Source organism: Strix uralensis, chromosome 3 (assembly GCF_047716275.1).
Source record: "Strix uralensis isolate ZFMK-TIS-50842 chromosome 3, bStrUra1, whole genome shotgun sequence".
Classification (NCBI taxonomy): Eukaryota; Metazoa; Chordata; class Aves; order Strigiformes; family Strigidae; genus Strix; species Strix uralensis.
Window position 1 is genome coordinate 73,423,650 of NC_133974.1, and position 25,699 is coordinate 73,449,348.

The 25,699-nt window shown below is 39.1% G+C and overlaps 2 protein-coding genes across 7 annotated transcripts in view; both read left to right on the top strand.

Annotated features, from left to right (window-relative positions):
• LATS1 (large tumor suppressor kinase 1) lies at nt 1-25,614 on the top strand. 6 transcript variants are annotated; one of them, XR_012628171.1, is made up of 9 exons: nt 1-195; nt 4,963-5,471; nt 10,162-10,312; nt 12,118-13,646; nt 18,287-18,869; nt 19,912-20,094; nt 20,315-20,421; nt 21,409-23,268; nt 24,810-25,614. XR_012628171.1 is itself a non-coding variant. In XM_074862877.1 (8 exons), the coding sequence occupies exons 2-8, from the start codon at nt 5,121-5,123 to the stop codon at nt 21,922-21,924; spliced, it is 3,420 nt and encodes a 1,139-aa protein (XP_074718978.1). In that variant the 5' UTR covers nt 1-195; nt 4,963-5,120; the 3' UTR covers nt 21,925-25,614. The 6 variants fall into 6 exon arrangements, 5 of the variants coding, with proteins under 5 accessions (XP_074718978.1, XP_074718979.1, XP_074718980.1 ...); XM_074862877.1 differs by having other exon boundaries at nt 21,409-25,614; XM_074862878.1 differs by having other exon boundaries at nt 12,121-13,646; nt 21,409-25,614.
• Nucleotides 23,161-25,699, top strand: part of KATNA1 (katanin catalytic subunit A1) — a 24,615-nt gene continuing 22,076 nt past the window's right edge. Inside the window, exon 1 of the mRNA XM_074862887.1 lies at nt 23,161-23,268. The gene's annotated coding sequence lies outside the window, so the exon portion shown is untranslated. The remainder of the gene's footprint in view (nt 23,269-25,699) is intronic.

Here is a 25,699-nt window from a genome sequence, read left to right on the forward strand (position 1 = left end):
AGACACCGACAAAATGGCGGCGCCGAACTGAGAGGCCCGTGGCGGCGGCGGCGGACGCTGGCGGAGGGACCGAGGAGCCGCTGCCGGCATCGCGGAGGGCCGCGGCCGTCGTCGCCGCGCGGGGCGGGGCCGAGCCGAGCTCCGTGCGCCCACGCCCGGGCCCGGGGCGCTGCCGCCGCCGCCTTCCCGCCGCAGGTGGGTCCGCTGTGCCGAGGTGGCGAAGGGGGGGGCGGCGGCGGGTTGGGGGCGAGAGGCCGAGGCGCGGCCGCAGCGCGGAGTCGATAACGAGCCCTCTCTGGCACGGCCGACCGGGGTCGGGAGGCGGGGTCCCGGGCCCTTTTCTCCCCGCCGGGAGCGGGAGGGACGCGGCCGCGGGAGACGGTGTCGTCTCTGGTTCCCCCGCCGGGGCTTGGCCCTCCTCGGGAGAGGCGGCGGGGCCGGTTGGGCCGTTGTGCCGCCGCCGGGCGAGGGTCCGGGTCGGGCCTCCCCCGCGGGGGTGCTTGGCCCCTGCGCGGGGCGGGGGACCAGCGGCGCGGGGGGACCGGCGCTGCCCAAGGCCGCCCCCGGGTCGCGGCCTGGGGCTGGCTGGGCGGCAGGAGCGTGGCTGTCCCGGCGCCGAGGCAGAGTCGGGGGACCGGCGGCTGTCCTATGCCCAGCGCTCGTCCCGGCGCCGAGGCCTCCAGCGCCGGGTGCTGCCTCAAGCGCTGGGCCCTGGTGCGCGGCAGGGATCGCCTCGGTAGCCGTGCCGCTTTGGTCCTCAGTGGCTGTGCTCCGGTGGCCGTAAAGGTCCCTCGTGCGTGCTCTGGAAATCGCTGCTGCTGCCGAGGCCAACTAAGGCCACATCTGTAGGAATGAAGAGCTGTGTCCTGCTCAAGGAGACAGCAGGGCCTAAGAATGGAAACAAGCAGAGCAGATGCACGATGTTCGCAGCGTTCAGCTTGCCTCTGGGCATTTCCCGCTCAGTCTTCCCTGACAGTATATAGTTGTCTTTATTTACTAATTTCAGGGTCCATTTTTTTCCTCATCATATGGAAACTTTCAGCACTGGAAATGAATCCTTTGGGAAATTGCTTTATGGCTCAATGACCTGTTATCTAAAGAACAGTTTCCTTTTGTTGGTTTGAACCAAGCCCTTACAAACTTAGTTTTACATCTACCAAATTCTTGTGGTTTTTTTTTTTTTTTTCCCCTTAGCAATAAAGTGTTGTGATTATGTATAAAATAAGTTATTAGAATAGGTACATTAAAGAGGGAACCAAAGTAGATTACATATGTGGCATTCAATGCTTAATTGGAGATATGAGTATTTAAAAGTACGTTCAGAACTTCTGGAGAAGTGTTACAGATCTATTATAAAGCTGTGTATTTTCTTCCCCAGAAAAACTTGAAGTTATTGGCAGTTGCATACAACCATTCTGTGTTCTCATTCAAATGCCTGGTTTTAAGTCTAGTCTTTCATTATTATATTGTAAAGAGACAGGGCATTTTTTTTGCTTACAGTTTGACCTGTAGAGAAAAAGAATTTATCTCCATATTTTGAAAAGAAAGGAAAAATTATTTTTTTAACTCCTTTAAGGAAGCGGAGAACTTCATCAGCAGAAATATCTGCATTAACAAACAGGTTTATCGTTTATATGTAATGACACAAAACTGCAAGGGGGAATAGACATCAGTTCCCTTGGATACAGTTTGTGTTTGCTAGTTAGAAGTACGAAATTGAGATAGGTTTCTTACTGAGCAGTCAAAACTTTCTTGCTTTAAAATGTCTGCAAATGTCTTCCTGAATTTTGAGGTTCATATGTAAAGCAAGGTGAACTTTAGTAGTACTTGCTTTCTTGTACTTCATTAAACTGGAGGACCAATTTAATTGGGTTTCAGAGAATTAAGACTGTAGCTTCACATATCAAACCACTGTTAACCATCACTGCTGGCAAAAGAAACAACTCGCCCAGCAAAAAGTTACTATTTATCTGAGTATGTTCCTTAGCTTGGTTCGCTCTGTGTGGCCTTACAAACAGTTATGCTGGAGCTAGGAAGTGGTGGGAGATAAGTGGACTGGCTGGTTTACGTTGGTAAAGCTCTGTTTTTGCTAAAAATTTATGTTAAAGTGCAGCTTTATTTTTCAAACTGCTTAGTCCATATCCTGTTATGCTGCAGTTGCCAGCAAAATAATAGCTATCAAACACTTACTAACATCCTTGTTTTAAAGTTCTCAAAGCACTTCAGAAAGAAATACAGTTCTCTCAGTTTTGCACCTAAAGAAGTCAGAGCACAAGCTGATTTCCCCCCCCCCCCCCCTAGGTCATAGGCTCTAGGTCTCCTGATTTATGGTTTAAGTGTCCTGTTAATGTAACCTTGATTTTTCTTAGGGGTGTTACATTTGCTTATCTTAACTACCTGTGGTGTAACCATAAAGTGAACACTGAAATACCAGATGAAATTATGGTAAAATTCATAGGTGCAAAACAACTGTTTTCTCCTGAATTCCAGGCCTTTGGAACTTGTTAAAAGGAATAACTCGTGTATGGACATTTTTTTTTCTTCTCTCATTGGCATATGTGTGACACGATCAATATCAACTGTTCTATCTAGTTAACCTGCCAATGGTGAACTGGTCATTACTCCTAATTTTGACTGAATTTGAACACGTAATCTAGATTGCTAAAGATACTTAGCCTTGTCTTGTGTTTTGGCGTGAGTTTACGGTAGAGGTTTCACTTTTCCGGAGGTGGTGATTCTTTCAAGTGCTATTGGCATATATCCTCACACTTATGTATCCCAACACGTGTGTTTTTTAGAAGCAGGTCTATTGGAAAGAAAAGGAACATCCATAGCAAAACTAGTAAAATGGTCTAAGTATAGATAGTTACTCCATTTTCTTTGTAAAAAGTGTTTTTGACAAAGTATTTTCAACATGGTCTTAAATATGGCATGTTTTGAAAATGATTTTGAAAGTGGTCAAAATTAAATTACATTTTGATTGCTCTCATGCCGTACTTTCTGCTGATTCTAGATTTCTTAATACTTTGAACAAAATTTCAGTGTATTATTAAAATTCACTTACATGTCTGATGATCTTTTCCTTATTCGGTGAGCACTGAAGAGTTGTATGCTGCTAGACTGTAGGAAAAAACTTTAACTACCAAATTACATTTATTTAAGGTTTGGAACCTATCATAGGGCAAAGAAAGCTTGTGGGTGCAGTTGTAGCAACTAAGAAATAATGTAATTTCTCTAATGGAACTATCTAAATCTTAAGTGGCTCTCCAAGGAGAATGAGATTAATTGGGTGTCCCTTGTGTTTCTTTTCACATTTATGTAGTACTTCAAGTTTTCAGGTTTTATTTGTATATGGCTAGCATCTGTATTTAATTCATATAATTTGCACGTGTATATTAGAGGGTTCTTTTTCCTGTTAACTTCTTGTTGTATTCTTCCTTAATCACTGAATCATTAATTGGTTTATGACAGTGCAAATATTGTAGAAGTGAAACTTGGATGAAGAAAGAGTGACTTTTATGTAGACTGTGTAAAACTTAGACACCTGTTTAGTTCATGTCTAATATGAGAAACACTCCTGCACGCTACTTCTTTAAGAGACAAAAGATGCTTGCAGACATTTGAATCCTCAAAACAAACTAGGAATGCAAATTTTTAACACTTCGAAACAAGAAAATAAGAACATTTCAGTATTGCTACTGTTGGACATTGTATTATAGTAAAGGAACAGTGTGAGTTGAACTTTACCATTCTTCTAGTTGCCTGTGAAGAAAAGACAGTGCTAAAATAGGTAACTTTTGTATCTTGTGCAGTCTTACTAATTGATCTTCCCCTATGGATCAGTAGAGACTGCCAAAGTTTTGTTTCATGATACTCTAAAGAGGCAAATGCTCTCTAACTTCTTCAGTGTTTCACCTAAGTTGCTCCATCCTTTGCCATACCAGTTACAGTGCTACAGGACTATCCAGTTCACAGCACTAATGCAGAGTTTTGAGTTCTCTGCAGACAGAGGCTTCTTTCCCTGATGAGTCAGTGCCTTCAAAATGCAAACGGTTTTTATTTGTTTTTGGCAGAAAGTTCTGTTTCCCTTACCAAATGTCACAGCTATGCTCTCAGTGAATTTGATGCTTGAGTTCTTAAAAAATTTTACAATAAAGAAGTCTGACTAAATTTTCTGTGTTTTTCCCCCCTCTTCTCATCTTCCCTTATGTAAAATAAATTTAAAAATTGCTTAACTATTGATGAAGACTGGTTCAAGGAGACTTGAGCTAAGAGTCTGTGGCAGCCTTAGAAAACTGAACCCTTAAGCAGGTTTAAACGGTAGATGATACCAGAAATCATGAAGTTGTGTGTGATGAGCTAGGCAAATGTTTACTTTTTACATATGTGACTGCTAAAGAATCAATAAAATCATGGTAACTGTATATTCTCACTGGTGTACTTTGTACTTGGTTCCATCTACTTGTGGAGCCTGATGTCAGAATTGTTGAACAGCTAGGGTATTTGGGTATTTGGTCCCTATCCTGACTAACTGGGTAGTAGAATTGGCACCTTCTGCTATAAAAGTGTTGATGGCGAGAACGTGGCTGATGAATGGAGACAGCACCCGGTGGAGAGGGAAGGCAAAGCAGCAGTGATGGGGTAGCACGCACAGCAGTTCATATCTGCTCTTGAAAGCTTTGTCCACCACACTGAGTTCCTCTTTACTCTGTCCACATCCTTTGCAATTCAGGACTGTTCGCACTTGAGGGACTTAAAACTTTTTTTGTTAATGGACTGTTAGAAGCCCAACACAGTTTGTAATTTAGGTTGAGAAAGACTGCCTGAAGAAGTTGCTTAGCATAGTTTTAATAACTGTGAAGGCAGTGCTGCGTGTGAACATTTTATGGCCACCAGTGCTACATTGTAAACTTTTTCACTGCTGTACATATAATGGGATTTTTTGTTTTGTTTTGTTGACAGGATAGCAGTTTTGGGTTGTGACAAACTCCAGCACTACAGGAATCACAGTTTCACAGTGAAGAGCCACTGCTTTCACAAGTTCTGAAACTACCAGCCAGTCTTCCTTGAATTTTGGTGTGTGCCAGTCCTTGGTGGAGGTTGCATATATACATGTTTTCATGAAGAGAAGTGAGAAGCCAGAAGGTTATAGACAAATGAGGCCTAAGACTTTTCCTGCCAGTAACTATACTGGCAGCAGCCAGCAGATGCTACAGGAAATACGAGAGAGCCTCAGGAATTTACCAAAACCATCAGATGCTGCTAAAGCTGATCACAGCATGGGCAAAATGTTATCTGAAGATCCTAGACAAGGCCGAAATCCCCCCAAATTTGTAACATATCATAAAGTTTTGCAGGAGATAAGAAACTCACTTTTGCCTTTTGCAAACGAAACAACCTCAGCTGTCAAAGGAACGTCAGAAGTTAATCGACAAATGCTGCAAGATTTACAAGCTGCTGGCTTTGATGAGGTAGATATTTTTTTTATTTATTTTCAAGATTTGGTGTTCTGTTAACTATAAAATAATACTAAATGTTAGCTGGGGTGTTGATCATGGAATGTTTGAACAGCGAATGATAAACAAAATAGTTTCTTCAAAATCTGGTAGGTTTCTAATTAGGATGTAGTGAAACTGGTAATAATGGGGGATGAAGAAGGGGATAGAAGGATTTAGAGAGGCTTGGATTTTGTTTTTTGGTTGGTTTGTTTTTTAAGCATCTTGTACAGTTTGTTTTTATGCGGTAGGTTGTTTTAATTATTTATATCGTTTTAGGCAGAGAGAACTGGACTCTAGAACATGGATTTTGCCTCTGATACTCAACAGAGTTTTGCATTGTGCTTAATTAAAATATATTGATAAAATATGGCCATTCTAAATTCAAAAGGCAGTACCAAATATTTCAGATATGAATTTTAATGAGCTTTTTACATCTGTGGCTTATAGAAGCTCCAGCTTTTTGGAGAAAGAAATTTGGCTATCCTTACTTTATGCACTTTGTCAGATACAGGTAAAATAACAAGGCACATGACAAAGCCAGTTGCAGGGTGTCTTTTCTGCAGTACACTCTCAAGACAAAAATGTCAAACCTCTTGAAAATCTTGGACATAAGTAATTGTTCTGCTGTTATTTTCATTATAAGAACAGGGAACTAAATAATTGTTCAATTTATTTTTTTAAATTATTGACTGAATTTATTTCCATTCATTTTAATAAGTGAAAGGAGTCTAAAAAGTGGTTTCCAGGAATAAATTAATACACTTACAGCTCCTGTGTTTTTACTGGGATTTGCACACCAAAGTAAATTACACCTGTTTTCATGCATTCTCTGTAAACTTGAGTACAAAAGGAGGTTTAAATAAAAAAAGCTAGCAAACCGTTCATCTTTTCAAAGGAAAAAAGGCACAGTACCACAACAGGGATTGCCTTTACAGGGGTGCACTGCTTGTAGTAGTGACCAGCTCATGAGTTCTGCTGGCTGTGATGCTTCGGTATTTAGAGACATCTACCTCTACCAGGAGTGAGCCTCTCCAAAACAGCCAACTGGCTTTTCCTCAACAATGGCCCAGTGTCAGGTGCTGATAGTGGTTTTTCATGTTCCTTTCGCTTGCTCGGATACACAGTCCGGGCTGTGTTTTCAGTAAGAATGGAAGGATTTTATAATGATGTTTTTTTAATAATTTGCTCCTGCTCTGTGGTTTGTTGCTCAGGTTGGTTTTTTTGGATCTGAGAACTGATCTACTTTTTAAAAAAGAAAACAACACATTTTTACAGATTAAACCTGCAGTCATTTTTGCCAGCTGAAGAATGGTATGTGGCTGGATAATAAACTAGAAAGGTATCTTAAGTTGATAATTTTTGTTGGATCCTTTGTAACTTGAAGCCTTTTGCTCCTGCCCTTTGTTCTTGGATACAACTGGGAATTCCCAGGATGCTGGTGGTTATATGGACCTTTTTTCAGGCACAGTGCCAGCATAAGCTGTTTCTGCCATGTGTTAACCCACAGTTGTGTTGCCACCATAGTCCATATGGCATTGGCCTGTGAACACCAGCAGGGACAGATACAGCTGAAGTAGGAAAGCTTTTTTTCTTGGTGGGGGGTATTTGAGACAGCAAGCAGGAATGAAATGAGAATGTATTTTGAGCTGGGATTGTTTTATGGACTGGATCATAGCTGGGGTATGTTGTCCAGCTGTAAGCAGCATATTTTTACCTTTTTAAAAATGTATTTTATTTAAAATGTATTGAATGTCATAAATGTTCTGGTTATTACCCCCTATCCCTCAAGTAGTAAGTGGTATTTAGGGTTAAAGCTGAAGAGATAGAGAGGTATCTATTGATATCAGGGTGGTGTGTGTGTATATATATATATATAGTGTGTATATAGATAGTAATATGTATATGTATAGTAATTATGGTAGAATGCAGTTGATAGTGTTTGTTTGGTTTTTTGAAATAAAACACCTTAAATAGCTACAGGAAATCTCTCTTGCTTATTAGGATTCAAGGGCAGTCCTCATGTTGTGTGAGGAGATGCTCTTCAAGTCATTGAATACTTCATGTCACGTAGGTGACCAAGGTTTTTGTTCTTCAGCTAGAGGGCAGAGACATCCTTTGGCTCTTACTCAGGTCCTCTGGTTAGCGAAGAGGGAACTAAATTTCATCTCTTAAAATATTGCTGGTTCCGTATTTTGAGATTCTCTGTGTCTTTATGCCTCAGCGGTGTGAACACTGTAGGTTTAGGTTTATATCTTGTAGAATTACTCGGCTAAAAAGATGGTAGATTTGGTTTTGAAACTGATTAAGAAGAAAATTGAAGTCAATAGGTAGAAATCATAGAATCATTCAGTTTGGAAAAGACCCTTGGGATCATCAAGTCCAACCATCAGCCCTACTCTACAAAGTTCTCCCCTACACCATATCCCCCAGCATCTCATCTAAACAACCCTTAAACACATCCAGGGATGGTGACTCCACCACCTCCCTGGGCAGCCTGTTCCACTGTCTGACCACTCTTTCTGTGAAAATTTTTTTCCTAATGTCCAGTCTGAAGCTCCCCTGTTGGAGTTTAAAGCTGTTCCCCCTTGTTCTGTCACTACTCACCTGTGAGAAGAGACCAGCACCAACCTCTCTACAATGTCCTTTCAGGTAGCTGTAGAGAGTGATGAGGTCTCCCCTCAGCCTTCTCTTCCTCAGACTGAACAGCCCCAGCTCCTTCAATCTCTCCTCATAGGATCTGTTCTCCAGGCCCTTCACCAGCTTCGTTGCCCTCCTCTGCACTCACTGCAGCACCTCGATACCTCTCTCATATTGAGGTGCCCAAAACTGGACACAATACTCCAGGAGTGGCCTCACCAGTGCAGAGTACAGGGGGACTATCACCTCCCTACTTCTGCTGGTCACAGTATTTGTAATACAAGCCAGGATGCCGTTGGCTTTCTTGGCCACCTGGGCACACTGCCGGCTCATGTTCAGTTGCTTGTCAATTAGAACCCCCAGATCCTTCTCTTCCACACAGCTCTCCAGCCACACCTCCCCAAGCCTGTAGCCATGCATGGGGCTGTTGTGGCCCAAGTGCAGGACCCGGCACTTGTCCTTGTTGAAGCTCATGCCGTTAACGTTGGCCCGCTGATCCAACCTATCCAAGTCCCTCTGTAATGCCTCCCTATCCTCATGCAGATTGACACTCCTGCTTAACTTGGTGTCATCTGCGAATTTACTGATAATGCACTCTATGTCCTTATCAAGATCATCAATAAAGATGTTGAACAGAAATGGTCCCAACACCGAGCCCTGAGGAACACCACTTGTGACCGGCCGCCAGCTGGATTTAGCTCCATTGACCACCACTCTCTGGGACCGTCAAATAAATGATGGGTCCTATTAAAAGTGTATTGAAATTGAAAATTAAATACTCTGGACAACCTAACCTGTTTGCATAATGAACAAATAGTGTACTGGTGCTGAAAACATACTTCTTTGCAACAGATCAGTCTTGCCTATAATAGGCATGTCTCATGAAGGAGCTATGAGATCAGAAGTTGTATCTGCTTTTCTAACTATGTCAGCTGGTCTGGAAACATTCCAACAACCTTATTATATGTATCTTTTAATTTTAAAATCCTTTTTTAAGGTTCTGCTTTGTTCACTGAATTTAATTACTGTTTCTGAAGGCTACATGTAATTTTGTACGTTTGTAGTGTTAAAAATGTACACAGGCTTTGTGAAAGTATAAATGTGAGTTTGAATTTGAAATGGATACTTCCTTTCTGAGCCCTCTGGTTTTCCATTGATTTTAGTAGGAGGTGAATACTGTCATATGTAGGAAACCTGTTCAAACATAATGTGAACTGAAATGATTGCTTTGATACAACAAAGTATGGCCATAACAAATCACTAAAGACAGTGTGCTTAATTATAGGGAGTTATGCTGTGGATTTGTTTCAGACTTGTTGAGTCAGCTGCACAAATCCCGTGCAATATAACTGGGAGAGCAGTGCCTGACTTTTAACTATCTCTGAAATTCTGCCTCTGTTGCTTGACCTTGATCTCCTCCAAGCCAGTGGAAGAACCCACTGGTCCATAATACAGTTTCCATTGACCACGCTGGGATTGTCCATCAAGTCAAAACTTGTGTTTGGATCTCTAAGATCACAGAGCCTAAGTCTATCCCAAAAATAATAAAATTCTGCCAATAATGTTGCCCTCATCAGGAAGAATTCTTTAGAGAGAAACTAATGGATATTTGTTAGTAAAAAGTCGTGCTGAGTTGAAGGAAAATGAGCAAAACCTTAAGTTCTGAATTTCACATTAGGGTATCTTTCATATAATAACTTAGGTTGGAAGGGATCTCTGGTCATCATGTAACTAGCTGTTACCTGGGTAGTGTGGTTCAGTGCGTATAAGTAACCTGGTTGTACGAATAGCAAAGTGACACAATTTACATCAAACTAGGGTGCTTCAACAAGTTAACTTTTTTCCCTGAAGATCCAGATTGTAGTAGTGTTTTGGAGGATCTGTTGTGGAGAAAACATTTTAAAATTAGTTTTAAATTGATTGAGAGAAATCCGTTATGCACTTTGGTAAAATTACTGGAGGGTAATGATTTTTGGTATTTGCCATTTTCTTGTAATCTGTTTTTTGTATATAATTTTCTTTTTAGGATATGGTTATACAGGCTCTTAGACAAACTAACAACCGTAGTATAGAAGCTGCAATCGAATTTATAAGTAAAATGAGCTACCAGGACCCTCGTCGGGAACAGATGGTTGCAGCAGCAGCAAGACCTGTAAATGCAGGTATGAAACCACCAGGTAGGTGTATCCATGGTAACTCAGTAACTCACTGAGTGTATTCTTATAGGTGAAAAATAGAAAATATTTTTCCTCCTTCATATGCTTACAGTGGAACAGAGGAGATGTTGATACAGTTTTTTGCTTTTAAAAATAGCATGTAAAGTATATAATGTAGTTCTTCTGAAAGATAGGTGCATTTGACATGAATTTCTTAAATGTTTCTTTTTATAACTGTAGAGTTTTAGTATTGTATGTAAGTATTTTATACAAAGAATGGCATTCAGATCTCATTCTAGTAATATTTGTCCCTCATTGGTGTGATGCCAATGTTTTGTTCTCAGTGTCAGATGCCATTTAGAAGTCAGTGGTGAGCACTGAAATCTTATTTTCACACACTCTCCCACACAGCAGCACTATGTACGTGTACTTTTGTGTGTGTGTAAATATATATATATCTCAATCATATGGCTACAGTATTTGTATTTTAAGGTGTCCTATTTCAAGATCACTCTCTCTGCTTCATTTTCTGATTGGTTCCAGATTTTGTTTGTATGGTTTTTAAGGCAGACTTCATGTTTTTATAGAAGTTAGGGGACAGACTATAGCTTTAGTAGCAATAGAGTCAGAATTATGATACTTGATATTATTGCTCTCTTAACACATGCAAGCACATTTTTAATACATCTTGATGTTTTTCTTTTTTACCAGATTTTAGTAGCACACACCTAAACAAACTGTAACTTTCACGTGCAGCAGAAATACTGAACTTCTGTTTGACTGGAGTACTGAGCTGCTAACTCTATAAAGATACATTTTAAATTGACCTTATAGGTATGAGGAAAAATTAGCAGTCAAGAGTGGCAAAGTACAGCATTATTTTCAGTTGGTCCGTGAAGCAGGGATAGTTGGTGCTTGTATGAAGCTGCTAGCTAAATGCCACCATTTAGCCATGACTTTCGCTGTTACTTGCAAAGATACAGTAATTAACACATTCTTTTACTGAAGATGCAGTGACTTTCAGCAGTTATGGTACTGTATGTGTTTACAAGTATCGCAGTAATAACATTGTAAAAAGCACAATGAGACTGCATGCACTATCAGTTCCTTGCATATTATTTTGTTTACATGATGCAAAATAGCATTGTAAAGTAAATATATTGTAGAGTTTGGCTCTAAGTTTTACTTTCATACCATTTTAATTCTTGCCTATATACGACACTTCTACCCATAAAGACATAACTTTTAAAATTAAAGTACTTAATCGAATTTCACATGCAAGGTATGTAACAATTTTGGATGAACTGTATGCGTACAAGAGTGTAAGCAGACTGTTCTACAACATTCAGTTAAATTTTAGTTCAAGAACACTTCATTTATTAGAAGTGTTAAACTGGAAGGAATAGCAACCTGGCTAAACCTATTTTTCTGTGCTATTGCATTTTTGCGTTTGTACTGAACATCTGAGAGTTGCGTGTGTGGATGATTAAAATTACATAGTATGCCTAAATTTTGCATATTACCATTTTTTCAATTAAAAATTGAGTGCATCTGTAACTGAAGCAAAATGCATCTTCAGAAAAGTGACTTCTAAAAACTCTGCTACTATAGTTTCATTGCGTTTTTTTGCTCTTATACTGTGTGCTGAGCATGCTGTGTATTACTAGATAGAGATAAATTTTTCACGTGAAGTACAGTGGATTATGCTGTGTCAGAGAATTCCCATCCTATTTCTGGAGTAATTAATGCAGAAGAATAAAATATTCAAAGCAGTAAATAGAAATACTTTCCAATAATATAAATGCTGTGTTTTCTTCTTGTAAAAGCAGGGACCGTACAGCAATCAGTTAACCGCAAGCAGAGCTGGAAGGGTTCTAAGGAGTCCTTGGTTCCTCAGAGGCACGGCCCTTCCCTGGGAGATGGTGTAGTTTATCGCTCAGAGAGTCCCAGCTCTCAGCCTGATGTAGGAAGGCCGTTATCTGGATCTGGCATTGCAGCGTTTGCTCAGGCTCATCCTGGCAATGGACAAAGAGTGAATCCCCCGCCTCTACCACAGATAAGGAGTGTCACTCCTCCTCCTCCACCTCCTCGAGGACAGACACCCCCTCCGAGAGGAACTACTCCTCCACCTCCTTCCTGGGAACCAAACTCTCAGACAAAGCGTTACTCTGGAAACATGGAATATGTGATCTCCCGAATTTCTCCAGTGCCACCAGGAGCGTGGCAGGATGGTTACCCACCTCCACCTATGAATCCTCCACCCATAAATTCTTCCACACAGGCTCAGAGAGGCATGAGCACTGTCCCCATTGGCAGGCAACCAATAATCATGCAGAGTTCTGCCAACAGCAAATTTAGTTTTCCCTCAGGAAGAGCTGGAATGCAAAATGGGAATTGTCAAGCAGAATTCATAGTTCACCAGAATGTGGTGTCTGGCAACTCAGTGAGTCGCCAGCCACCCCCATACCCCATGAATCCAACTAACAGGCAAAGTCCCACAGCACTGCAGATGCAGGCAGGAGGATCTGCTCCTCCTTCAGCGTACACCAATGGGAATCTTCCCCAGGCAATGATGGTGCCAAATAGAAATAGTCACAACATGGAACTTTATAATACAAATGTAGCTGGAATACCCGCATCCTGGTCACAGCCTTCCCCTGTGCAACCGCAGTCATCCCCTGGCAATGGGCATGACATGCCTACGTGGCAGCCCAATCTTCCCGTACGCTCTAATTCTTTCAACAACCATCATGGGAGTAGGCAGAGTCACTCTAGCAGCTCGCAGCCTTCAGCTACAACAGTAACAGCGATAACGCCAGCTCCCATTCAGCAACCAGTAAAAAGTATGCGTGTGTTAAAACCAGAGCTACAGACTGCTTTAGCGCCCACTCACCCTTCCTGGATGCCACAACCAGTGCAAACCGTTCAGACCCTTCCCTTCTCTGAGAGTCCATCTACAAATATGGCAGTTATGTCTTCTGTTGCAGAGGCTCCAAATTACCAGGGTCCCCCACCACCTTACCCAAAACACTTGTTGCACCAGAATCCCTCTGTCAATCTGTATGAAACAGGACCCAAGCTCAACAAGGAGGAACCACCTATTTTATCCAAGGAGGATGAGAATGAAAAGAATTATGAATGTGTTGATTCAACAGATAAAGAAAAGAAACAAATTACAACATCACCTGTTCCTGTTAGGAAAAACAAGAAAGATGAAGAAAGAAGAGAGTCTCGCATTCAAAGCTATTCCCCTCAAGCCTTTAAATTCTTCATGGAGCAGCACGTGGAGAATATACTCAAGTCACATCAGCAGCGTTTGCATCGGAAAAAACAACTGGAGAATGAAATGATGAGGGTAAACTCTTCCTTCCTTCTAAATCTATGACTAGAACTGTTCCTGTATGAATTTTAAGAAATACGTCTTAATTGTAGAATATTTAAATAGTACAGATAAATAGAACATTGTGGTATTTTGTGGTATCGAAGTCTATTTGTAGTTTTTGTGTTTGAGATGTGGCAAGTTCTTAATTGCTTTGTTTATGTACTTCATTGTCATCTTAGAAATTGTTTTTTTAAGTAAGACTTTTGCATGTCTAAATGTAGTTCATCTGGCTTATGTATGATAAGGCAGCAGAAAAAATCGTTGCATGAACTGAGATTTAACTACATGGCTCGTAGTGTAGTTCTGTTTAATCCTGATTTTTGAGTTATATGCAATATTTTAATGATTTTTAAAATTTTGTTATTTTTTAAAAATAAACATTGCAGGTACAAGCAAAGCAGGGAGAAGTGGTGGGCTGATTAGTGTGTTTATATAGTCATCCAAACAGTGATACCTTTTATGTTCTACGGTTTGTTTCCAGTAGCAACAGGGTTTTTTAAGTTCAAATCAAAAAAATCAATATTTAAAAGTTAAATTTTTAGAATGCCTAAAGCTGCTTAAGTATTTTATAATCCAGGCTGTAAGGATATCTGTTTAAATAAAGGGTAATTGAATGGGGTAATAAAAACCAGACATCAGCAAAAACATGTAAAATCAGCTTCTTCATGCCTACATGAAGTCAGTGGTCTGTTTCTGGGATTTCAGTGTTCTACTAAACCAAATCAAAAGGGTAAAAACTGGAGCTGATGTATACATACATCATTTCAAAAGAGAAAATAGTGAGAAGTAGTGAAATTAAGATTTGCAGAAATGGAAATTCGAGATGTATTGCTTGTATATATTTCTTAACAATTGTAGTTGAAAATTTGACATAAGTATGGTGTACCTTTTTAATTTATTCTATGTGGCTTATGCCACTTTCTTGAACTGCTGTTTTTTAATTCCATGTTTTCTTACTCTACGAATGTAAGCTGTAGTGTTTTGTAAGTGTTTGCTTAATCACAAATATGTAAATGTTAGCAAGATTTCTTCCTGGAACTCTTTCTAGATCTTTATTCTTAGTCTTCTCTCTTTCCTTTTCACTTCCACTAACAGCTGATTTAAACTGTTAAGGTGTGGGAAGCTTTCCTGAACTCTGTAGCCTCCATCCCTGTGTAGACAAGTAAGATTCTGGAGCAATAGTATTTATTAAGAATAGCATGATCCCTTTTTAAAGGGCTTTGCATGCAATCCTGCATCAAAATTAAGCATGAATTTATTTTTACTACCTTTGATTACTTAAATGTAAGATTACAATTAATGTTGATTTGCAAACTTCACTTTCCCTTCTTACTGTGTTGTGTTCCATAGTATCACAAGCATAAGTATTACTTACATGAAAGCGCTGATATAACTTTTCTTGATATTTTTCTTGTGCATTTAAAGCACCCTAGTAAATGCCTTTTCTTATATGAAATGCAATTTTTAATAATTATACTAGATTTAAAACTGGGATGTTTAATTACAGTCTGAAGGGTGGAAAATGGGATATTATGCTGCATCAGACATCTCCTTTTTCATCAGAGTATAGGAGAGGAATCCCACAACAATGAGGTATATTTTGTGTCTTCATGGGAAGGAGAAAGGAAAACTAGGTCATTACTTATTTTCAGGAAGTTTAAGAGGATTAAACAAGTATTGAATCCCTTCTTCTCCCCTTTGGAAGAAGTTTTGAAAGAAAAAAAAAAAAAAAAAAACAAAACCAGAATGCATCCCTACAGAAATGCCTGCCTTCACAGGATGCTGTATTTTTGGAATAGGTGACATATTTCTATGCTATCAGGTTTCAGAGGGAATAGAGTGGAGCTGTCTCAAAAATACATAGTTTAGATGTGTGAATCTGGCCAAGAATTGTGCTAGATGTCTTTGTCACAAAGAGAAACTTAAGTCATAATTTAAGGCACAGGAAGATGAGAAGGGAGCAACATGAGAGCGAATTGTGTGGTATCATAGAGCAATTTGGGAAGCTCTCATTTCCGGCATTGACTAGAAATAACTGGAAGTGTATGTGCACGAGTGTTTGTGTAGCTGACAAAGTTGGTTAATTTTTGGTAAATGTTGTAGCTGAGGAGAGTTCTAGGGAAAATACAGCAATGCAGAGAGCGACCAGTTTGTGATGAACATCTGTTTTAGTGGATAGTTTAAGAAAAAGTGAAGATGGATTGAGAGAAGAGATATCAAATTGCGGTACTTGGGCTGGTTTTATTTTTGTTTTTGTTTTTTTTACAACAAAACTGTTAGGCTGCAACAGCTAGAGACCAGGTGCTAGAAGGTAAAGGTACAAGGTTTTTGGAGACTATTTGTATGTCTTGCAGTGATTAATTACTGTATTGGATCTCACTCCTCCTAGGGTTTTGTTGCCATCTAGATTATATTCTTTGCCAGTTTCTAACTGATCAGTGGGATTCAGTTTGTGTGCAAGTAGGGCTGTACTGAAGGAGACTTCATGGTTCAGATGGGACTTGAGAAGATGAATCCGTTGTCTGAACTAACAGGGTCAGGTCTTCAGATGTCTTGACATTTGTAAGTCTTCAAAAATCCTTCCCTTCTGCATTGAAGTGTGCCTTAAGCATGTTCATTCACAGAAATCTTAAGATGTTTCTGTCCTGGAAGACAGTCCCCAGGTATTCCTGCAGTAATGTGTTGAGAAAGGTTCAATTCCCTACTCTGAATCAAGAAATTGTCTGTCCCACAACCAGTCTTGAAACTACTGCTACCCAGTCCTAACTACTGCCTGTCTGATATTGACAAAAAATTTTGTCTCAAATTTGAGACAGACTTCCCCCTTTAAGTCTTCTGAATTGATATTCCTTGTGAAGTTTGTTTGGGTAGACAAGCATTTTGTATGCATTTTCCTAATTGCATCTCCTTTGGATCTGTTTTTGTTGTGATGCCTGTAAGAAATTTTCTGTGTTCTAACAGTATTTTCTTTAATAGGTGACATAAAGTATCCTGAAGGCATTTTTAAGATACTGAATGATATCTAATTGATCTTTTATCTTGCCTTTTTTCTCAGTCATGTCTATTATGTTTTGTTTCAAGTTATGTTGTAAGATAGGCAAAGTAGAAGTCATCTATTAACATGCGGTTTATACAGGCCTAGACTAGTGGTCCCCTAATCCTGATGATGGTCCTGAGTACTGTTATGCAGACAGTATCTTAAACATTTGAAGTATTAAGGAGATGGAAGCAGCAAGATTTGGTATCAAGAATTGGTAAGATGTGACAATAAGAAATAGAAAACTTCTAGAATAGTGCTTGAATAACAGTTGTGATGTTTGCAAGGATTCAATTTGGCCATGTTCAATTTATGATCAGAATGTCCAGGGAAAAAATAAGCGAATATACTGAGGTTGAACTTGGAAATCTTTGCTGTAGGATGGTGATTTCAAGCCAGATAGGCAGATAAAATAATTGAGATGCTGTGAAAAAGGGAGCGTATAAGATTTTGAAAATGCTGACAAAAAACAAAAGAAGGAATCAACATCAAGCTATGTGGGGGTAGTGTCACAGAGAAAAGAATATAAAAAATTGAAGAAAGATTCTGCTGACATTAAAACCAAAAAGAAGGAATATTCTGGTTCCAGGGCTTGAAATTTGCCAAGAAAAATGGCACTGGAATTGAATGGCACTTTAAAGGAATTGAAGACAGCAAAAATACCCTAGGAGGAATGCAGGTTAGAATACGAGAATGGTCAGTGTGGTTCTTGTAGATAAGGGTTTCCGTGCTGTAGGTGATGAGTTACACGTGGTCTGAGTGTTTCAGCTGTCAGAATGTTAGTGGTGTTGGCCACAACACCAGGGATGTTCATTCAAGATAGGGGCACGTACACAGATGGGAGCCAAGAACTGACACCATGTGGAGGAGTGAGCCACTTCACAGAAATTGCTCTGCTCAACTAGTTGGTAGGTAGAGTGGAGAGAGGTTGAGAGAGAGTGACTGAAGTCCTGTTAGAAAGAGGTGGGTTATGTGATAGGAGGAAAGATCAGGTCTTGGTTTGTGGCAGAGGCACATGCTTGGTGTGGGTGGACAGTAGGAAAGAGTGCAGTGTGCATCTGGTTTGTGTTGCTACACAGGGAAGCATGAGAGTGAGAGTGTCACATACTGACTCCCGCAACTGGAACTCCACTGACGTAGCGAGGAAGTTTAGTGACTTCTGCTCTAGCTAGTCTAGAGAGTGGAAACCTTGCCCGCAGCAGCTCCTCAGTTAGTCCTCGGTGACTTACTGCTCCTAGGCATGTCTTGGCTGCCTTTAGCTCTACAGAGAGAATCAGGGAGGCAGTTGATGCAACTGTTACTCAGATAGGTATTATTTGCAGTGGTTTTTATCAGTAGTTTGTAATGGCACCTCATGCATTTTGCTGTTGAAAGCGATCACGTTTTGTTTTGTATCACTCCTATATGTTTTCATAGAATCCTAATGTGTAAATTAAAACAAAAACCCTTTAAATATTATTTCCCATGCTGTATACAAGTATTTGGTTTGCTTTGCCTAAGCCTTGTAATTATAAGATCATCACCAAGAATTAAGAGTACTGTTCACTCTTCACATTCAATTCTGTTTGCTGCACAGGTTGGATTGTCACCAGAAGCCCGAGATCAAATGAGGAAAATGTTGTGCCAGAAAGAGTCTAATTATATTCGGCTAAGAAGAGCTAAAATGGACAAGTCAATGTTTGTAAAAATTAAAACCCTGGGAGTTGGTGCATTTGGAGAAGTTTGCCTAGCAAGAAAAGTGGATACTAATGCTTTATATGCAACAAAAACCCTGAGGAAAAAAGATGTCTTGCTTAGAAATCAAGTTGCTCATGTTAAAGCTGAGCGGGATATCCTTGCAGAAGCTGATAATGAATGGGTGGTTCGCCTGTACTATTCATTCCAAGATAAGGACAATTTGTACTTTGTCATGGACTACATTCCAGGAGGCGATATGATGAGTCTCCTAATTAGAATGGGTGTCTTTCCAGAAAATCTGGCACGGTTCTACACAGCAGAACTGACCTGCGCAGTTGAAAGCGTTCATAAAATGGGCTTCATCCACAGAGATATTAAACCTGATAATATCTTGATAGATCGCGATGGTCATATTAAACTGACTGACTTCGGGCTCTGTACAGGGTTTCGATGGACCCACGATTCAAAATACTACCAGAGTGGTAAGAGAAATATAAAAGGTTTCTTTGCTATTTTGTTGACATGTCGTTCTTTGCAAGGAATTTAATAAATGAGTAGAAAGATGACTGTGCTGTTTCCTTTCTGAATAATAACGCATCTAACAATATGTCTGCACACCAGTCAGATTACAGAAAGCAGTGTTTAGTTAGGGAGGGTTTGTAAGTGTGAGCATTGATTCCTTAAGGGAGAAGGAATGAATTGTGCTGCTGTAAGTGTGTCCCATTAGTGGCTTCTGAAATTTGGAGAGGGAATATCACAGCGGTAGTGAGATAATTACATAGACAACAGCCCTAGCTGTTTTGAAGATAGGTCTGATGTTTTAAATGTAATTGTTCTTGAAAACCTTTCCCCAACTTCTGAGTGTCTCATGTACTTCCTTTTAATGTAGCCTATTGATTTCTGACAAAGGTTTAAGTAAGCTTTTAAAAATTCTACTGGACTTAAAACAGCAGGTAAAAAAAAAAGGTAGAGAAGAAAGAATTCGCAGTTCTGAGAGTAATAAAATACAGATTTTGTAATAACTTCTAATTTTCAGAAATAAAAACATGCCTTCAAAACTATTTTTAAATTACTTTTGACTTGTTTTTATCAAAATATCATGTATCTTAGGCCAAACTGTTACAGTCTCTGGAGAGAAGTTGAAGGTTTAAAGTCCAATTTTATTTTTTGATGCTTTAAATATTGGGGTTTTTTCTGTTTACGTAAGAGCAAGAACAATATACACCCTATACCCCCTGTGTGGTTATGTTAAGGAAAGACTGAGAAAAGATCAAACCTAATACTTTCTCATAGTTATGTCAAAAATTAACATAAAAACAGCGTCCTCAAAAGTTGGTACTTTATATCATAATCAAAAAGTCAAAATCCTGATGTTGATGACAGTTTTAGCTCTCAAATTGAGTGCTGAAATTGAAACAGATTCTGTCTTACAACAAGAAATGTTAACAAATAAAGAAAATTTCATACTAAATAAGAACTAAAGTTATCTTTCTCAACTTTGGCATCTTTCTTATTCCATCATAGGTGATCATGCACGTCAAGACAGTATGGATTTCAGTAACGAATGGGGTGACCCAGCAAATTGCAGGTGTGGAGATCGGCTGAAGCCACTTGAACGTAGGGCTGCACGCCAGCACCAGCGCTGTCTGGCCCATTCCCTTGTTGGCACACCCAATTACATTGCACCAGAAGTATTGTTACGAACAGGTAATGCATTTTTGTCCTGTAATCTCACTGCAAAGTAACTGATATTCAGGCAGCTTGCTTCACCTTCCTTACACTGCCACTTTTGACAAAAAATAAGTAGTTGTTAATATGGAAATCTTAAGTATTGAATAGAATTCTCTTGTGAACCTTTTTTATTCTTAGAAATACAAAATTAAAATTATGCTAAGGCTTTGACTACCTTGTTTTGACTTCTTTTCAGGTTACACGCAGTTGTGTGACTGGTGGAGCGTTGGAGTAATTCTCTTTGAAATGTTAGTGGGGCAGCCTCCATTCCTGGCACAGACACCACTGGAAACACAAATGAAGGTAACTTTAAAAGTCTGGTATTAACAGTCTGAAAAAGCAGGCTTGAAATTTACGTAGTCTTTCTAATTTGTAATGGAATCAAAGGTGATCTTTGAGAGTGCTGCTCTATCCAAGCATGTTATAAACCAACAACATTGTAAACTTTACATCCTGTGGCGGTGCACTTAATTTGTAAAGGGACTTCAAGGATCATGTTCATATCTTTTTACCTGGTCATACAGTAAACTTGCCAACTAAAAATCACATTTCAGATCTCAGCCATTCCCTTTCACTTCTTGCACCTGTTCCAGTTATTATTTCCACTTTCTTTTCTTCTCCTCTTCCAGCATCTGGGTGTTCTTTTCCCACCACTTGGCTTCCATGCCTGCTTCCCTGCAGAGGATTTCCTTTGGTGATGTATGTGCAGGGGCTCAGCATGCAAAGGTGAAGGAGCAGCAAATGACTGTGGCTGCTTGAGGTTCCTGGCAGCTCAGAGCCATTGGTCCCTTCCTTCCTGAGCCCCAACTATTTCAGAGAAACCACCAGGGCAATCTTATGCAGGTGCCATTTTTGCAAAACTGCATTAAGCTTGCAAGATGAGTTAAAAATACCTTCAAATCTGTTAGTCTTTCCAGTGCATCAAATAAATAAAAATTTGTCTCTCCTTCTTTTTAAGATTGAAAGCCATGTGCCTAATCTCAGGTCCAGGTGCTGGATTTTATGGTATTTTTGTTGGTTTATAGCAGGGTTATTCCATGTCAGACTCTAGTTTAGATTTGGAATGTGAATAAACTTTACTTAGATTTTTCCAGACTTCCAGACAAAATATTCCTTGTATTTCTGAAAGAGCAGCTTCTCGTTTTCCCCACTCTAGTGTGAAAACACTTAGATGTGTTGAATGATGGCTTTGTGACTGTTTGGGTTTTTTTGTTTCATTGTTTTAATTTTCACCGTTTTTTTCCTTTTTATGAAACTATAAATAGAATAACACCTCTTTTTGCTTTAAAGGTTATCAACTGGCAAACTGCACTTCATATTCCACCTCAAGCTAAATTGACTCCAGAGGCCTCTGACCTTATTATTAAACTCTGCCGAGGGCCAGAAGATCGTTTAGGCAAAAATGGTGCAGATGAAATAAAAGCTCATCCATTTTTTAAAACAATTGATTTTTCAAGCGATCTACGTCGGCAGTCTGCTTTCTACATTCCTAAAATTGCTCATCCTACAGACACATCAAACTTTGATCCAGTTGATCCAGATAAATTGTGGAGTGATGATGATAAGGAAGGGAACAGAAATGATACACTTAATGGGTGGTACAAAAATGGAAAACATCCTGAACATGCTTTTTATGAATTCACTTTCCGAAGGTTTTTTGATGACAATGGCTACCCATACAATAATCCAAAGCCCATTGAGTATGAGTATGGTGGTTCCCAGAACTCAGAACAGCAGTCAGATGATGATGATGATGATGAACAGGCAGGTAGAGGAGTTCAAAATCGTGACCTGGTTTATGTTTAGTAGAGGAATAAATATTAAAAACTAAATAAACTTACTTTGCAGCTGCAATTTTTGAAAAGTCTCTTCTCTTAAGAGAATGGAGAGAAGATTGCTAGGGTAAATACATGCACGCTTTTTTTTTTAAACACTAAGAAAATTGTCTCTTCTCTTTCCCTCTCTGTACATTTTGTTTCCTGATAATACAGGGAAATCCTTTTGAAATATTAATTTATTCCATCATTGTTAATTCTTTAATTTAGAAGAGATTTGATGTTAGGTGAAGAAAAAATCACTTGAATTTTATTATCATTTCTCTGTACTCTAAGTACTCAAAACAGGAAATAGTGATTTTTTTTTTTTTTTTTTTTTCCTATGATGATGCCTGGTATCTATTTGTACATATACTGAATAGTTTTAGAAAACAAATCTCTGTTTCAGAATTTTTAATGACAGTTTTTTCCTTGCATTGACCAAATATAAAACCTACTTTACACTAATAAAACACTCTGATACATTTCTGAAGAGGAAAAAAAAAAGGCTGCTGTACCCTCACTTCTCACTGTATTTAGCCTAATTATTCACAGTGTTGGAAAAACTGAGCCATTGATCAGGTGAAATGTTTCCAGATGCTGTGGTAGTGGCCTAGTTCTCAGCTTTGGAACAAGAAAGTGTCAGTCTTGGCTATAGTACGATTGTAAAGAATTAAAGCATTAGAACTAGTATTTTATTAAATAGGCATTGTATTTGACATTAGTAACACTGTAGCAAGTGGCTGGTACTCTCAAAACAGGAGGACTGCTCACTGAGAAACAACTTGATTGTCTCCTGTCATCAGTCCTCCTCTAGTTATTAGAGGAAAACAAGCTTTAGGAGAAACACTTTCTGAAATCTAGTTTAATTTTCCAACTACAACCAAACTGTAAAGTGTGTACAGTTCTGCTTTAGTTGGAATTTTTAGTTTGAAAAATAAATTTTAGAGTAGTTTATTATGTGTTTGAGATGGTAATGGGAAATACTATAAATTATGTCTTTTGAGCCTGTTGTTGTGGAGACCAGTTTCACTTGGCTTTAACAGTTTTTCTCCTAGTTACACAGACAGGAGAAATGTCATGCACCAGCCCATCTGAGCCGTCGGTACAGTTTCAGCGGTCCGTCTTTCACAGCCCAATTCAGAACAGAATTAGGACCTTAACAGCTGTGTCTGCTGCCTCCTGCATTACTGTTTTCATAATTTCCTGCAAGAGGTGAACAGGCATCCCCTTGGGTCTCATGGTGGGTGGACTCTGAGCCTGTTGAGGTTTCTGGCAGCAGGAAGGAGAGGAAACCCTCTAAGCAGCTTCCCTGGGACAAGACCAGGAGTTACAGGTGAGAGGCAGAAGGAAATATGTTTTTTATCTCTTTCGCTCCTCCGTTCTCCTGAAGCTAAGGCAGTTGTAAAGAAAATGCACTATTTTTAGTAAACTTTCATGTCTTTTAAAACATTCCCTTCTCCTTGGAATTGAATTCCAATGAATAATCTAATAATGTGCCTGTAAGCATTACTGCTTTCTTAAATTATTACTTGTGCCATTGCACTGGCATTGTGACTATCTAAGTATCATGAAACTGGTGTTCATAGCTGTTCCTGCAGCAAAAGCCAGATACTAGTTTACTTTGATCACCAAGGTGGTTTAAGGAATTCTTGTGCGCTTCCAGCCATTCGTTCCCTTTTTGTGCTCCAGTTCAGCGTCTATCTCTGTGCCAGTGCAACTGTCTGTAGTGCTATGCTAAATACTGGATCAGTGAAAAAACTGCTTGGTGTTTAGCGTTTGGAGGTTTCTTTCTTGTAAGCATGTTCCAGTGATCCAGTTTCCAGTGTGGTCCAAAAAATTATTTATATTGGCATAACTGAGGAAGGAGCGAACTGATATAAAGAGGGTTGGCAGCAGGAAAACTTCTTAAACAGGCTTGGTCACAAGAGGGAACATTTGTGGAAGTTTACCCCTCTACTGTGAAGTGCTTATGGTTAGAAGATGGTTATGAAAAATTGTTTTCTCAAGCAAGTAGTTACTTTCTATAATGAAAATGGGTTTGTAGCTTAATAAAACAGTTCATGTTCTGTCTGCCTGTTCCACAGCAGTTGAAATAGAGTAGCTTTTAAGATTCATTTCATTTAGCTTAAATATTATAAAGTGGCTGCAGTGTATAACTACTCCATTTTATATATTATGTAAAAAAGATTGTTTTCCATGTAAATAAACTTCAAAGATTATCCTCCTTCATAGTTAGTATCCCAGTAAAACTGGTCTACTTGTCTTGGAGTAAAGTATAATATATTACTGGTTAAAGGTAATTTAACCAAGCCTGCCTTACCATTTGTGAAGTGTGCAGAGAAAATAATGTCAATTCTTCATTAAACTGACCGTTAAAATTGCCTTTTTATCTGAGTATATTTCTCCTCTGCCTACATTGTATTATAGTATATTACCATTTAACACTATAACTGGTCTTTAGCCAATATGTTGGGGAAAGAAAAAAAAAAAAGGAAAAAAGGGTTCTGTAGAGGCAGCACAGTTCTACACAAGTAAAACCGATTGCTTTTAGTAAAGGAAATTACTGAGTCTTTTAAGGTCATGTGCAAATACTGAAATATTAAATATTACCATTTTTAAACAAATATAGGAAGAGCTCACATCTTTAGAATTTGGTAGATGCTTCTGGCATTTTCTGTTATCTTGTGTTAGAAGTTGTAATATACCTTGTTTGAATTTTGCCACCTATATGCTGCAGTATTATGTATTTCCTTGCAAAATGCAGTGTGTTACAGTACAAGTTCTCTGAGAAAGTTAGCTGTACATAACCGTTGTCACAACTCTCCAATGTGCTCTGCCTTACCCATGTTTTGAAACTTCATGTTTCATATATAGATTCAGAGTCCTTTGAGATTCTTCATAGCTGCTGCTTGAAACATGGGTGTTTCACTGGTGACCTGTGATGGGGATTGGTTTGTACAGGCAGTTGAGAAGAGAGGTTCCTAACCAGCAGCTGTCGAATTCTGCAGTAAGTTTTAGTTCAGGTTACATTCACTTTGTCAAGCATGGAAACAAATTTCTCTTTTATGTGCCCTTGTATACATATTAATTGTATTTATAAAATGTTCTATAATCCTATAACTGTACTGTAAATACTATTTGATATTCAGTGGCATTCTATCCTAGGGCAGGCCCTCTTGCTGTATCTTTTCTATCCTCGATTTGTAATAGAATATATAGAATATATGGCTAGAAAGTCTCTTTGAGACTGACATATCTTCTGCTGTTGCAAAGCTGTGAGTGGGAGTGATTTATTTAGACTCCTTTTAATATTATTCAGCTAATAGGCAGTGCAGTGGGTGAGTTCTTAGATGATGCTGCTGTCACCCAAGATACTATTAGGCTTTGGCTTCAAATGTCTTCGGTGTTTCAGATCAGACCTTTAATCTGTTTGCTTTAATTCAGCCAAAGCAAAAAGGTAATAAATTGGGTCAATGTCATAGTAAAATGTTTGAATGCCTTAAGACGCTCTTGATAAAGGCACTATTCAAGTTTACTGATTTATATATATCTATATAGATAAATATAGATATATTCCATGTGTGTATATGTATATATAATGTCTTTTTTGTATTATAAATATCCATCTGACTGTCAGTTCTTTTGGATCCTCCAATTAAATACATAGACCACCACACAATTCCGCTTAAGCAAATTATTCATTTATTACGTGCCTAGTTAGTAAACTTAACAATCTTGCATTACTTCACGGCTGTAGTAAGTTA

What these genes read in the sequence shown, in the direction of transcription:
- LATS1 (XM_074862877.1), top strand. Translation starts at nt 5,121, where the DNA reads ATGAAGAGAAGTGAGAAGCCAGAAGGTTATAGACAAATGAGGCCTAAG. An exon ending in TGCAGGTATGAAACCACCAG is followed by an intron (nt 10,313 to 12,117) that starts GTAGGTGTATCC and finishes TTCTTGTAAAAG; the next exon opens with CAGGGACCGTACAGCAATCA. An exon ending in TGGAGAATGAAATGATGAGG is followed by an intron (nt 13,647 to 18,286) that starts GTAAACTCTTCC and finishes TTTGCTGCACAG; the next exon opens with GTTGGATTGTCACCAGAAGC.